Source organism: Mirounga leonina, unplaced genomic scaffold (assembly GCF_011800145.1).
Source record: "Mirounga leonina isolate KUSES-001 unplaced genomic scaffold, KU_Mleo_1.0 Mir_104, whole genome shotgun sequence".
Lineage (NCBI taxonomy): Eukaryota > Metazoa > Chordata > Mammalia > Carnivora > Phocidae > Mirounga > Mirounga leonina.
In genome coordinates, this window is record NW_023270231.1 from 12561106 (window position 1) to 12576920 (window position 15815).

The 15815-nt window shown below is 42.8% G+C and overlaps 1 protein-coding gene across 2 annotated transcripts in view; it reads left to right on the forward strand.

Annotated features, from left to right (window-relative positions):
* Positions 1-15815, forward strand: part of TENM2 (teneurin transmembrane protein 2) — a 923830-nt gene that overhangs the window by 620923 nt on the left and 287092 nt on the right. For both annotated transcript variants that reach the window (XM_035013873.1, XM_035013878.1), the window contains one exon: positions 10827-11061. In XM_035013873.1, the coding sequence (XP_034869764.1) occupies positions 10827-11061 (235 nt within the window). The remainder of the gene's footprint in view (positions 1-10826; positions 11062-15815) is intronic.

Consider the following 15815-nt stretch of genomic DNA (forward strand, 5'->3'; position numbering starts at 1 on the left):
CCACAACCTCAAGAAAGAATTAGCCTGTTCAGGCAAAGATAAATAAATCCTGACATTTCTTAAGTCCTTCCTACCTGTCATGCATCTTCTAAACACCTTTACTTAAAATGTCTTATCTCATTTAACTCCTTACCAAGTAGGAACGGTAATCACCACCTTTTTTGGAGGGGGAAACAGAGACACACAGAAAGGCTAAGTGCTCAGTAACTCTGATCGTCTAACTCCAGAAGTCCTTCAGGCACAACTGGAGAGGTCAGTGTCAAAAAGACCGAGGAAACCCTGAAAATGGCATTCTGAGCCGTGGCTAGGAAAAAAACCCTTGTTTCGGGCAGGGGGGCAGTGGGAAACACTGATTCCGCTGCTCTTGTGTCCTCTTCCTCCACAGAATTGAGATCTGCAGAGCACGCTGGCCCCCCACTGGTCCCAGTTTTTTCTGAAAGTTATTTGCATCCTGGGCCTCTTGGATGGGGTGGGTGGTAGACTTCCTCATCTGTCTCTGCTCGGCCCTGCTCTGGGTATTGTTGCTTATCATCCATGCTACGTGATGGAAATGGCCATAAACACTGTCTCATCCACTTCAGTTGGGAAATGCAAAGCAACTTCAAGACACCTTTGAAAGAAACTTCTGAACAGTTACAAATAAAACCCAGAGGGCCCTCTTTCTGACAATGCATGCACCATGGAACCCTGGGCGGGGTATGTTTCTTCAGGAAGCTCTCAGATAATTTTCTTGAGTAATTACTTGTGTGTGTGTGTGTGTGTGTGTATTTTGAAGGCAGAAAGAGTATCCTGAAAAGATCTCCAGCAATATGCCCTGTATGTCTCATTACATCAGCTGTCACTTGACATGAAACCAGATGCAGTTCAAGGTCTGACACTCAGCTGACTTCTGTTTATATAGTATGGAGAAACTTTTGTTCCCTTGTCTTATAAGGCATGTACCGTGAGAGATTTGGGGAAAAGGTCACCCAGATAGTAAGTAATTCTGCTGAGCTTTGTAGTGAAAATGCTCCAGGAACCTTTATTCCGTCCTTGCCATTTAACTGGTATGCTTCAGTCATTCTCGGTGTTAATGAATGGTGTAGATCAGAGCTTGTCTCCCTCGTTCTGTTCATCAGATACTCAACCTAAAATCAACATCATATTTTATCTTTGTTTTGATCTCCTACCTGTGTTCAGGGGAAAACATTGTGACCATCCAAAGGGGAAAAAAATAAAGAATGAAATACACCCCAACAAAAACCTTGTTAAAGAGCTAAAGAATGGCATCTTGATAGAAGGAAATTGCACATGTGATTTTTATTTTTCAAAAAAAAAAAAAAAAGTCTGGGCTGTGAAAAACATATTATCTTTCATGGGTAGGGAAATACCCAAATTTTGCCCAGACTATTTTATAATAAGACCTTGAAAAGCTAGGCGATGAGCTGGAATGAGAGGAGTTTAAATTTTTGATGCAATTCTCTGCTTGGGAAAGTGATAATGCAGCTCAAATAACAGAGAGAGTATTTTCTGCTACAGCACAACAATCAACATAACGTCTGGGCATATTAATAATTTCACTCCTAAACTTCTCGACCGGGAGAGCATGGGTCTTAATAGCATTGTCAAGATCCTTAGGGCAATTGAAAACCCAAAATCATTACTTTCTACTGATAGGCTTTCCTCTCCCAGAGGATGCCAAAATACCTAGGGTAATGTAGATTTATTGAAATGCTCAGATAGGCACTGCTCAGACATAACTTTGCAATAAAATCTTCTCTTTAGAAGGGTTCCTCTCAAGTATTTCAAGTGGTCTTTTTTTTTTTTTTTTTGTCTTTGTCACTTGGAAAGTAGCTAATGGAGTTGACATTGATCTCAAGTGATACTTTCTAGATGATTTAAGAATGCAAAGAATGAGTATGGGGGTATGGTAAAATGATGCGGCACGTATGATGAAAATCCCTTTCTGACCCATCGTGTGAGAACCTGCCCAGTTGGGGCAGGAGGGTCCCAAACCTACAAGTGCTATTCAGGTTGTGATTCAAGTGTTGCTGCTGGTTGGGCACCCAATTCAGGAGTTCCCTCCCTTGTTTTTCCTCCCCCCCAGAGTCCCATCTGTGTGTGTTTGTTCTTTAGTTGAACAGGAATGGCTCTCTGCTGTGATTACAGCCATGCTCGAGGTACTGGAACAAATTCCAGGATCCCCCTCAGACCCTCAAGTATACAATTGGCTCTCAAATGGCCATACCTAACAATCTCCGTCTGAAAAATATCAACAGCAGTGGGGTCCCAGCCAAAAAGCTCCCGTGAACACCAGCTTCAGGTTGCCAGGGAAAGATATTTTTAAGTAGTATGAAGTGTGCCCCATCTGAGATCTAAATTTGATTGGTTCCAGCGAGGCTCTGCAACAGACATCGTGGTTATAAAAAACAGAGGGAATCACCATTTATATGAAATGCCCAGAATAGGCAAATCCATAGAAACCGAAAGTAGATTGTCGTTTGCCAGAGGGGTAAGGAGCTGGGGAGTGACTGCTCATCGGTATGAGGTTTCCTATGGGGGGTTATGGAAATGCTCTAAAATCAGACAGTGGTGATGGTTGCACATCTCGGTGAATATAGTAAAAAAAAAAAAAAAAAAAACACTGAAATGTACACTTTTAAAAGCTGAATGTCATTATATGTCAGTAAATCTGTTGTTTAAAAGAGAGACTAGGTAGTCAGGCAGAACCAAGAAAAAACAAACAAATAAAAACAAAGGGAAACAAAGTCACCTTCTCCCTGGGTCCAACTGTCTCCCTGTTGAAGGACCTGTGAGGGTAATAAGAATTCAAGCAATTGAGGGAAAGGCCCATCAGATTCTGGCGATTGGGAAATGCTCAAAGCACAGAGGCAGAAGTCTGCTCTGATCCCCCTCTGCTGAGGTTCTCCCAACACAACCCCCCCCCACTGCCCCTGCCCCAGACATGATGTGCTCCTCCCCTCATTCATTCAGCACTACTTCTGTGCTAGGGATAGCTTTGTGCTGGGGATATAAAAACAAGAGAGATGGTCTCTTGTGCCAAAGGAGCTCACAGTCTAGCAGGAGACACAGGAGAATCCAAAAATGATATAAAACCATGTGCCAAGGGTGATGAAAAAGATGCGCCCAGTGTGCACTCGGGAGGGGCCCAGCTGCATTACAGTTAAATACAACGTGTAAGGAGAGAAACTCCTATCTCTTCATGTCCTGCACCTCATTTTCTTCATCTTTATAATGGAGAACAATATCTACTTCAAAGGTTATTAGAAGCTTAAATAAGGTGAACTATTCAGAGGGCTTAACATGCAGCTGGTGCTTATTAAACGGGAACAGTTGTTCTTTGATGATCTGAGGTGTCCCCCTAAACCCTATTTTTTTTATGAATGCAGGTAGAGCTGACAAAACTTTGGTTTCTAAGCCTGCAAATGATTGCTCTTTGTGACCGCAATTCCCATGCTTCTGCTGTGCAGTGTTGATCCATGTGTCATTGTGAATGCGCTCAGAATGCTTTTTCTCTGAGGTCATATATTTTGTGTAAGCAAGAGAACTACAAATCATTCCTTACAAGTGAGCACAGCCCTTGCCTTCTCTGCTGCTCTGCTCAGGCTGAAGGGGGCCTTTCCATCAAGGGCAGCCCCCCCAAATCCAGGACCGTGCACTCCCAACCCAGAGGCACTGGTCAGAGCGGTCGCCCCACCGCAGGAGATAAGAAGGAGGTCGTAACTTGGCTCATTCCTCCATCCTTCCTTCTTTTTTTCTCCTCCATTCTGGAATGTGCAGCAGGGCTTGCAGCTTGCTCAGATAGGGTGGCCATATCTGAGAAACACTGCAGATCGCTCACGGCCCTGCAAAGCCAGTAGCACCACACGGGGGTCAGCACCAAAAAAATAAAAGTCTGCTCTTTAGAGGACAAATCACTCAGTAGATGCTACGACAGGGAAGGAGGGAGCAAGCTGAATGTCCATGTGTCTGACACTTAGAGACAAGTAAATCTCTTTCCATCTCTTTTTAAACATGGGAGGAGGCTGGAACTGGACTCCCCCCAAACCCCTCCACCCCCAGGCTGTTGGCAAAGCACCCTCAGTCAGAGCAGGAAGGATGAGCTGGGACCTAGTGTGCCCTTGTTTCTGCCTCCAACAGACCTAATTGCTGCTTATCCCTCATGCCACTGGTTACGGGAGCCAGGGATGCAGCACGGAGGAGGAAGTTAGAGAAGGGCCTTTTGGGAAGGCACAGGGAAGAGATTGCACTGCAGTTTGGCTGTTCTGGCCTATTTCTCCTGATTCAAGCAGCATCGTGAGGTGCAGAGCTGTGAGGTGGGCGATTCCCTCCAATTTCTCACAAGATTTCATTCTGCCATTTAAGCAAATGTGCACCAAAATGAGTTAAGGCCATTTTCCTCTGTATTTGCCGGGGTAAGTATAAAGCAGGGCAGGGGTCTTGCTTCTCCTCTGTGTGAGTGCCCCCTGGGACCCCGTGTTCTTTGGCATATGGCAGAATGGGAAGAAACCCTGGGATCAAAAAGCAGCCATGCCACTTACTAAGCTCTCTGACCTTGAGGGCTTTACTTAACCTCTCTGTGCCTCACTGGCTGGATCTGTAGAATGGGGATGTTAAGAGAACCTGTCCCATAAAAGTGAGCGATAATACATTGAGATAATTTATGGACAGCACTTCACACAGGACCAGACACACACAGCTTAATTGTTAGCAGTCTCTCTCTTTTTAAGATTTTTATTTACTTATTTGTCAGAGAGAGAGAGAGAGCATGCACAAGCAGGGGGAATGGGAGAGGGAGAAGCAGGCTTCTCACTGAGCAGGGAGCCCGATGCGGGGTTCGATCCCAGGACCCCGGGATCATGACCTGAGCCGAAGGCAGCACTTAACTGACTGAACCACCTGGGCATCCCAGCTCCTAGCACTCTTGTCGGTATTATTTCATGGTCCTTAAGATCAATTGTTTTGTTTATGGAAATGAACACTTCTGAATCCCACATTCCATTTCCACAAGCTCTGAGAGAGATGCTCTTGAGACTGCCCGTAGTAATGTCTGAGCCATGTCACTTAGTCAGAGGTCCTTCTGCAGACAGCATTTGAAGCTTGAGGGGGTCTGAGGTTGGTGATTGTGCCTTTCTATGTGGATTTGATATCACCCTCCAAAAGCTCCCACTCACAAGAGCTAGGAAAACTCGAGTTCCCCAAAAGGTATTCATCATTTTCCCCAGAGCCATGGTTGCTATTACTGTTATTACTGTTATCAGTATTATTTATTATAACACATAATATATAATAATAACATTTATTAATACTTAATATGTGCCAAGAATCGTGGTAGGCTCTTTAAAGATGTATTCTTGTTTGATGCTCCTAACAACCATATGAGAAAAATAAAATGACTCTACCCATTTTACAGATGAAGAAACAGACTCAGAAAAAAAAAAAAAAACAACTATTTTTCAGGGGTCACACTGTTAGTTAGTAAGTGACAGTGGCAGTGGCCACACAGGGGTTCAAAGCCAACCGCGAGCCTGGACATCAGCAATAGACTCCTCCTTCTAACTAGAGGCTGTTATTCTTGAAAGTCCTCACCTCTGATTCCCTCAGCCTCTCATGTGAGGTCAGATCTAAACAGTTTTCACCAACCAGAGACTCCAAAATGTCTGCCAATACCCGCTTCACTTATAGTATCTTCAAATTGCTGTCAAGATGTAACTTGCTCCAAAGACATGGTTCAGTAGAAGGAGGCAGAGTTTGTGCTTAATTCATCATCTCAGGGTCTGAAGGGTTAAAATTTTTAAGACCAGCAGTTGGCATGCCATCTCCAAGAATGAGTGAATTATTAGCCGTTAGGCAGGCCTCTACTTATATTTTTTGTCTTTCATACATTTTATCATTTTTAATCACTAGGAAAAACTAGTGTGGACTATAGAGCAAGACAAAGCTATCTTAGTCTATCCCTGCCCTCCTACTCTCCTACACACCCACCCTTTCTTGGCAAGGGTAGACCTACCCTAAATGCCTCCCCCACCTGTTTATTTAGGAAGAGTGCAACAACAATAGCCAATTATTAAGAATTTACTTCCTGAGCTCCAAAGAAAATTCTTCCTTTATTGACAGTGTGAGCGTTGGTTGTTTCCACATGCTGTTTGAGCTGTGCTGGTCTAGTCCCCACAGGAGCTGATACTCCAGAATTTTGCAGTCTCTGGGTCTAACTTTGTTAGAGCTGATGCTGTTACCCAACGAAGATGTACTACTTTATTTTTCTTATGACTTCACTGTCAAACAATTGGCATTTAGGAAGGACAGAATATAGGAATGGCATCCCTGTCAGGACCAAAATTCTGGCAAGAGCAAATCTTAAGCATAATCTTTTGGGGCAAACAGGACAAATCAAGCACTCATTCAAGAACTTAGTTTTTAAACATACAGGAAGCACCTCCTCTCTAAATTCGCTTATCCTTGCTAGGAGTCCTACCTGTCCTGCCCTAGCTTTTAACAGAGGACCAGTGTGCCATTCCTCCTTCCTTGGACGAAAAAGCCACAAGGTACCTAAAAATAAATTCTAGGTTCTCAACTTCAGATAAATCTGGTACAAGATAATAGGTTAACACTGCGATTGTAATGGCAGTTGCCTTTTGCCTGCTAATAGCATACTTATTAAGTTGATAGTGTGTAAGCATTTATGTTACATAGTTATCGTGGCTCAATTGCATTATTATGTGATTTCATATTTATGCAATAGAAGAGCCATTAATATGCACATTAATTAAACCCAATAAATGTGTGGAACTCTGAGTGGACGTGAAGTTTCCTTCATCAAGCTAAGCTGTTAATCATTTCTGTTTCAGCATCTATTGAAGACATGAGTTGCCTTTCAGAAGGGCTTTTTCATGTAATTTGGCTTCATGAAAAGCAGTAAGGCATGTTGCTAGCCATTGTTTGCATTTTTTGAAATGGAAAACCATCACATCCAGCTAGCTCATTGGATGACTATAATGAAACCCGATAAACACAAGAAGTGCTTGAGACCATTAGTCATAACAGAGGTGTTGTTATATTAGAAATATGTTACCCACCCAGAATACTAAGGTACCACGGAGGAAACCAGCGGTCAAAAACATAAATGCCTACCAGCGGTAACATAAATGCATACATCCGGCCAGATTAAAATAACAGGGATTGTTAGGGTTGATGGCAAACCAGAAAACCACCCAAAGGCATTCAGCTATATCCAATTGTTGCCATGAGGGAATAGATTCAGTATTGTTGTTCTGTTTTTGTTCTCAAGAGAAGTCAGTGATCTGGAACACTCTATAAAATCTGGACTCTGAATTTTTGGTCAAATCCAGTTTGGGGGCTGCTAGTTTGTGACTTCTGCCCTAGATGGCTGAAGTCTGGGTTTACGTCCTGTACTCAAATCTGGGCTCCTTGAGAGCCGTAGTTAATGTCTTATTCATGCTTTTATTCCTGAAAGAAGCAAGCAATGTTCCATGCACGTGGTTGGGGAACTTGCCAGCCTCGGGTGGCGTGCTTAACACTCCCCATTCCTCTTCCCGCCATCTTCCATGTTGATACACGGGTACTTAGTGTTGTTGTCACCAGTGGTGGATGAGTACTCAGAGGATTACACAAATAGAGTTGTAGGCCCACGTTCACATGACTCAAAAGGGGCAGACCCAATCCTTGAACCCAGTTCTTTAGATTTGTATCTCCTAACCACTGGCTGAGTGCCCCCCAGATGCTCCCCTGCCTCTCTGTACACACCCCAGTGGTAGCTTTTACCACTCTGTATTCGGATTGTCTTTTCTAGTTCTCGCACCTAGTTGAAACATGTGATCGTTAGATGGATAGATAAATGAGCAAATATCCGCATCACAGTGGAAATGAGCAACAGTAGTGAGGAAAATATCTTCTAATACTGAGGGTGCTGGATAGTTGTTGTTGTTGTTGCTATCAATAATGTGATTTATTTGCAGTGAAATAACATGCTTTTTATAGGAGGGCAGGGTGAGCAGAGAATTACGTCTTCTTTCATCTCCTCCATGAAGCTCCAGGCCTTCTCTTTAGCAGCTTGATATCTCTTCCAGCTAACTGAAAAGCTCACCGTCCACTTTATTTGGACCACGCCACATAGCACCTGGGTCCATGGTTCCATTTCCCCCTCAGCACCACCCCTGGATATCATCAACAAAAGGGAAACCACAGGCATTCCACCCACACAGAACACAGATGGGCAAGGAAGGGCCACACAAGTTGGAGTAGGCAAAGAAACCTTAGCTTGGGATGAATAGACAGGAAGCAGGAGGGTTCTGGTATCTCATTTAGTGAAATTAAATACCTCCCATGGCCTCTTTGTACTTTGGGAGAGTCTGGAGTGCTGGAGGCGGGGGCCGGGGGCTGAGGGAGATGGAAAGTGAGGGCTTGGGGCTGAGGAAGGTGGGTTCTCACTTGTACACTTACTCATCTCAGCTTCCTGAGGCAAGTCTCAAGATTACCTAACTAATGGAGAATAATGACACCATTTGGACGGGAGTTGAGAGAAAGGAAAGGAAGGCATGAGAATTCATTAACCCTGTGTGAGGGGCTTGGCTAACATCTCAGAAGGACCATGATTACATCATTATTTCACCCCCTCTTCTCACTTCTTCCCACTAATACAAGACAGACAAATGCTGAATAACTGTATAATAATACATTACTAGACAGACAACAATGCCAGGAAATGTAATAGCCTGCTTCAGCTCTGAAACTCCCTCAAAGATATATTTAAAATGTCACTGGTGCATAATGTAAAATACGAATTGCAGGTTCATTTGGAGGACGTGAATCTGTACAACTGTTCAGTGGCATTTCCCACTGGGATTTCATTTTAGTTGTCTTTCTCTGAAGACCCAAAAAATAAATAAATGAATGAATAAATCCCCCCAAGTAATTTCAGTCCAGGGACACAAACTTCAAGGAACCACTTTCCTCTGTTATTTTGCCTTCTTGTTTTCCTTGGTCATGATGCTCTCCAAACCGAGTATCTTCTTGACATGTTGTCTTTCTTTTAGAACATTTCTGCAGGTTTCCCAGGAGCCACGGAATGTAGATTACACCTTTTGGAGATGTAGCCCGACCACATGAGGAGACAAGTAGTTGAAATGTGTGTCAAGTTGCTTGTTTAAATGATGTGAGCCAACTTCTCAAAGCCAGGACAGCAGGGGCTGAGGATTTTAAAAGTTGGCAGAGGCCAAAATGACAAGGCTTGGCAGTCACCTGGTGAGCTGCCAACCTCAACTAGAGGCTTCAAAAAAGGACACAAATTAAAAGTCATGTTTCAGCAGCCATTAAAACCAAATTATAGGCTTACATTGCATAGTGAACGACTTTCATTTTCATTATGCTTAAAATATTTCATTTTGTAGGCTGAGAATGGGTTGCTAGGAAAACCCTGTGTGGAGTTGTCATCTGTGGTCATATTTACAAGGGGACACATGCAGAGGTATAGTTCTCCTTTGTGCATTTTTCCTGCAAGGAGAAAGTATTTCAAGAGAAGAAAACAGGATGCAATTTGGAGTAAGGGTCATGGTTTGAAAACATCAGTCCTGATGTCTGAGCAGGCTCACAAGTATTTTCTTAAGTCTTATTTAAATGTATATATATGTATATTTTGTGTGTGTGTATATATATATATATATGTATGTATATATATATATGCACAAAACACATACACTTTTTTAAAATTAATTGGCAACATCTTCAAAACACAGGAAATTTTATCTAAAAGTCCAGATCTTCAGCTTTCCTTAAAAAACTAGAAGATCTGGCTTTCTTGGCCCCTCAGCCCCACATGGCCACATGGGCTCGGATCTGAGGGAGGACTGCTTCCTGCCCTTTCCAGATCACCTCAGTCCACAACTGGCCGACTTCACTTTCCTGCCTGGCCCCCACAGGTATTTAAATATGCTACTCTCTGCCTTAGAGGGTACCATATTTTTGTTATCTTTAGAAGGAGGAAATACTTGGGGCACCTGGGTGGCTCTGTCAGTTGAGTGTCTGACTCTTGATTTTGGCTCATGTCATGATCTCAGGGTCATGAGATCGAGCCCCATGTCAGGCTCACACTTAATGCAGAGTTTGCTTGTCCCTCTCCCTCCCTCTCTGCCCCTTTTCTCTCTCTCTCTCTCTCTCAAATAAATAAAATCTTAAGAAATAAAGAAATAAGAGGGGCGCCTGGGTGGCTCAGTCATTAAGCGTCTGCCTTCGGCTCAGGTCATGATCCTGGGGTCCTGGGATCGAGTCCCACATCGGGCTTCCTGCTCCACGGGAAGCCTGCTTCTCCCTCTCCCACTCCCCCTGCTTGTCTTCCTACTCTTGCTATGTCTCTCTCTGTCAAATAAATAAATTAAAAATCTTTAAAAAAAAAAAAAGAAATAAAGAAATAAGGAAGGAAGGAAGGGGGGGAGAGAGAGAGAGAGAGAGAAAGAAAGGAACGAACGAACGAACGGGAAGTATTTGTAAAGAATGTCTGCAGTGTGCTGGCTTACCAGGAAACGGTATAGGGACTTGTAATGACAATGACCAGCCCTGACCGGTCTGGTTTTACTAACCTAGTTTCTCCTTCCTTCAAGGCCTACAGAAAAAGGCAAATCAAACCATGTTATTTATGAGTGACCAACCCTGGAATTCGGCATCTGCAGTCCTATCTATGTGTCTAGTCTGTGATTTTCAGCTATTAACCCACATAGAGGTGTGGGTTCTAGGCTCTGCTCTGCAGGTTTGCAGAGCCTTGGCGGCTAGATTCTGCAGCCTCTGATGGCTGTTTCTCCTTCCTCTCTTTCCAGGTCCTCCAAACCACCACAGCCAGTCGACTCTGAGGCCCCCTCTGCCTCCCCCTCACAACCACACTCTGTCCCATCACCACTCGTCTGCCAACTCCCTCAACAGGAACTCACTGACCAACCGGCGGAGCCAGATCCACGCCCCAGCTCCCGCGCCCAATGACCTGGCCACCACGCCGGAGTCTGTTCAGCTTCAGGACAGCTGGGTGCTTAACAGCAACGTGCCACTGGAGACCCGGTAAGTGCCCATCATCTGTTTTGCCCGTTGCCCTACCAGAGCCACCCACATGGAGCCACCGGGTGGCTCAGGGTTCCTGTCGGGGAGACAGTCTTGGTGTAAATAACGGGCCAAGTTTATCACCTCCTTGTTGTTCCCCTGGTAATTTGACCCTGGATGGTAGGTTGATAGGTATTTCTTTGTTCACATGTGTCTCCTTTTAATGCTTGTTTACTCTCTTAGACAGTTCTTGTGTACCCAACTAATAGAATTAGCATAACATATTTTTACTCAAAGACTCATGGGAAACATGCTTATAAGGGTATATTGACTGAAAGCTGCTGATAAATTATGCATTTGGCCTTTCCTGAAGTAATAAATGAAGACTCATTTGAAATTAAGTGTTTGGGGAGACCTTGAGAAACAATCCCTGATTCCAGACTGACAGAAGTATAATTTTAATTTATATTTCATTCAACATACCGTCTCGCTTTAATCCCTCCTGTACACATAACAGCTTGATGCCTGAGGGGCAAACAAGAATGTACAAAAACAAACAAGAAAAAGGGGCAGCACTTAGGTTGGAGTGAAGAGTTTCAAAGTGATCTCCAGGTCTGGCCTTGTATTGTTTTGCCTTCGCTTCTGTCCCTTTCTTACCTTTGCGTCTGGTCCTCCAAGACCATGCTCACCTTCATGCCCGGCAAGAAAGGCCGTGGGTTGCAGTGCTGCGGGCTGGGGCTGAATGACCGTGAAGGCTGTGGGGTGCTGCTGGATGGGGAATGGCCTTGTGCTCCAACCCCAGACCCTTTCATGCTTTGGGTGTTCCAATTATTATTGTTTCCTTGTCCAAAATAACCATGAAGGGAAGACAGAGAAAGGGATAATTCACTTTGACCCTTCAAAAATTTCTCACTGAAGTTTTTAAACTTTAATAAGTTAGGTTTGAAGAAAGATGAAAGGAATCTGTCATCTTTCTGGCAATGGCCAGAGAATTTTCTGCATGCACCTGGAAGTGACTACGCAAGCCATAGCATTTATGTTGTTTCTTACTATAGTATTTTTTTGTGTTTTTTTTTTTTTTTAATAAGATCTTGAATAACCTGTGCACCATTGTCACTGTGGTCATTCTAAACTTTAATAAAATTTGTTCTCTGATGATTATAGGTTATTTTTAACCATGCCTATAGTCTTAATCTCTGAGGCTTAAAATATGTAAAGTCAGTAAAACCTATATGCATATATTATATATAATAGATATATTGAAACATCTGTACTGATATAGTAACCTGTTAATAAACAGCTTTGCTGGGAAGTTTCCAGGCTGAAAGCAGACTGGTCCATGAGGCTGGATTCGAGATATTTCATAGTTGATGGTGATCTTTAAGGCTGAATAAAACTTTCTCTTTTTCCTCCTTCTGCCATAGAGTTTGGTGGGCATTAGCTTCTTTTTACATTAACAGACTATTGTTTGAAAAAGAGTTTCTGGCCATCAAGGCTACATAGAGTGGACTAGATGGAAGAAGGAAAAGGATGAGGAGAAAGGGAAAGAGAAATGTAGTAGCTCTTGTAGAAAGAGGAGGGAAGGACGGAAGGAAGAGGACCATTAATCATCAGTTTTTACTGTGCACTTTGTATATGCCTGGAATTCATTCTTTACATGCATTATCTCATGCGAGCCTGAAAGAAATACAGTGAGGTAGGAAGGAACCATTATTCCCACCATTTTAAAGATGGACAATCCAGATGTCGAGGGACAAAGTAACTTGCAAGAGGTCTAGTGCTTCAGGGGACATTTTGAGCCCCATTGGATGGAACTCTAGTGGTTTCCACACACAAAATAAGGTGGCAAGATGTCCGATGAGTGAGTAACTATAAAACTACATTTATTGCCCTAATTGTTATTTTTACAGGGCAAACTCCATCAGAGTGTTTGCTCCTCACAAAGATTCTCCCCTTGGTGATTAGAATGCATACGCTTCATGAACTGTCCCCTCTCTCCCAGCTCCTGAGGAAAATAACTGGCTTTCCAGGAGATTTACTTTATAAAACCATCTGTAGTCAAGTGTCATCTTGACAAGGATATGGTAGAGAGGACCAGCAAAGCCAAGCCTGTCACCTTCCTGGTTTTCTGAAGTAAGCTTTCCTAGAATTTGTATCTGATCTGTAGAGTCCTTCTGCAGACCATTTGGATATTTGTCATTTCTCCAAGGAGTAGGGCTTCTCAGTGGTGCTTTTGGAGAAGGCAAGTTAAATACAGGGCTTGAAGAGTAGATAGGATTGCCAAAATGTTGAAGTCAGTCAGAAGGAAAAAACAAGCAAGGGCAACATCTGGATGTTCTTTGATCAGTGCATTCAAGGGCCAAAAATTAGAGAATGTAAGGCCCTTGGGATTGTGTTACCACCAGAAGTCAAACATAGAGTGCGCAAGTCAGCAGATACTTGAAACTCCATTCATGGAATTCATGAATACGTATAACTTGGATGTGCATCTGGTCTCATGTATGAAAACTTCAGCAGTAATTAATAGAATTGTTGGGCTTTGTGTTTCTTTCAAAAATATTCATTCAGTCTCTTAGCAAATATTTACTGAGTCCCTCGTGTATACCAAGTGCTATGTTAGGTGCCAGGAAGATAATGAGTAACACATAAATCTTGCCCTTAAAGCTCACACAACCTAGAGGAAGAGATAGGTACATAAACAAAAGGATAGTGCAGTGTATACAGTAAGGGAAGTGTAAGGTGACTGCACAGTGGATGAAGTGATTAACTCTCCCAGGATGAGCAGGAAACATTTCACAGCTGAGGGTCTGTTTGAGCTGGATTTTAGAAGGATGATAAGAATTTGCCTATAGGTAAGTAGAAAGACATCAAAGATTATGGCATATTATTTGTTCCCATAATCTATTTTTTCAATATAGTATTGGAAACTGTAGAACTGAACAAATTCACTTATTCAAATGCTGAAACATTGTGAGTTTCATCGGATCCTTTTCTTACCCACAAGAGAAAGTATAGGTCTGAAGCTCTTCTTTTAGGGGCATGATGCCATACTGGGATTCCCATTCTTATTTTTTTGGGAGGGGAACCCATTTTTTTATTAATTTTATTTTATTCTGTTAGTCACCATACATTGCATCATTAGTTTTTGATGTAGTGTTCCATAATTCATTGTTTGTGTATAACACCCAGTGCTCCATGCAATACGTGCTCTCCTTAATACCCATCACCGGGCTAACCCATCCCCCCACCCCCCTCCCCTCTAGAACCCTCAGTTTGTTTCTCAGAGTCCATAGTCTCTCATGGTTCATCTCCCCCTCCAATTCCCCCCCTTCATTTTTCCCTTCCTACTATCTTTTTTTTTTTTTTAACATATAATGTATTATTTGTTTCAGAGGTACAGGTCTGTGATTCATCAGTCTTACACAATTCACAGCGCTCACCATAGCACATACCCTCCCCGAAGTCTATCACCCAGCCACCCCATCCCTCCTACCCCCCACCACTCCAGCAACCCTCAGTTTGTTTCCTGAGATTAAGAGAATTCCTCATATCAGTGAGATCATATGATACTTGTCTTTCTCTGACTTATTTCGCTTAGCATAATATCCTCTAGTTCCATCCACATCATTGCAAATGGCAAGATTTTGGGTTTTTCTGATGGCTGCATGATATTCCACTGTGTATATATATATACCACATCTTCTTTATCCATTCGTCTGTTGGTGGGCATCTTGGCTCTTTCCATAGTTTGGCTATTGGGGACATTGCTGCTATAAACATCGGGGTGCACGTACCCTTCAGATCCCTACATTTGTATCTTTGGGATAAATACCCAGGAGTGCAATTGCTGGGTCATAGGGTAGCTCTATTTTCAACTTTTTGAGGAACCTCCACACTGTTTTCCAGAGTGGCTGCACCAGCTTGCATTCCCACCAACAGTGTAGGAGTGTTCCCCTTTCTCCACATCCTCGCCAACATCTGTGGTTTTCTGACTTGTTAATTTTAGCCATTCTGACTGGTGCGAGGTGGTATCTCATTGAGGTTTTGATTTGGATTTCCCTGATGCTGAACGATGTTGAGCACTTTTTCATGTGTCTGTTGGCCATTTGGATGTCTTCTTTGGAAAAATGTCTTCTGCCTATTTCTTGATTTGATTATTTGTTCTTTGGGTGTTGTGTTCTTTATAGACTTTGGTTACTAGCCCTTTATCTGATATGTCATTTGCAAATATCTTCTCCCATTCTGTCAGTTGTCTTTTGGTTTTTATACCAAATAAGGAATGATTAACTACATCGAGGAGAGAGAACCATTGAAGGCAGGTCATTGTGGAGGCCGATTATGATGTAGTCATCAATTTCAAAAATGCAGTGGAAATTTACAAACAGCCTCACCACCTCTACTCTCCCTAATACAGACTTCTGGGTGTGATGGAAGAATTTCATAACTCCGGAAGGTGATGAGCAGGCATTCTACCACCCCCAGAGACTCTAAGCCAAGTCCAGTGTGTTTCTTTAGACCAGTGAGGAACAAACCTTTGCCTCTCTGCATTGCTTTTTGATGTTCCCATCAGTCTTAATGAGGCATATTACATCTTCTCTGGACTGTGCTTTTTTTCCATTTTTTTTCCTGTTGCAAGTAGAATTAAAGGTGCTGATGAAGGAGGCATAGCCCAAAAATAGGACTGTACGAATTTGGAATTTAACAAGACAAAAAAAGCCTACAAAGAAAGTTCTGTACCACTGTTAATCATGTAAAAGACCAATGCATATAAATTT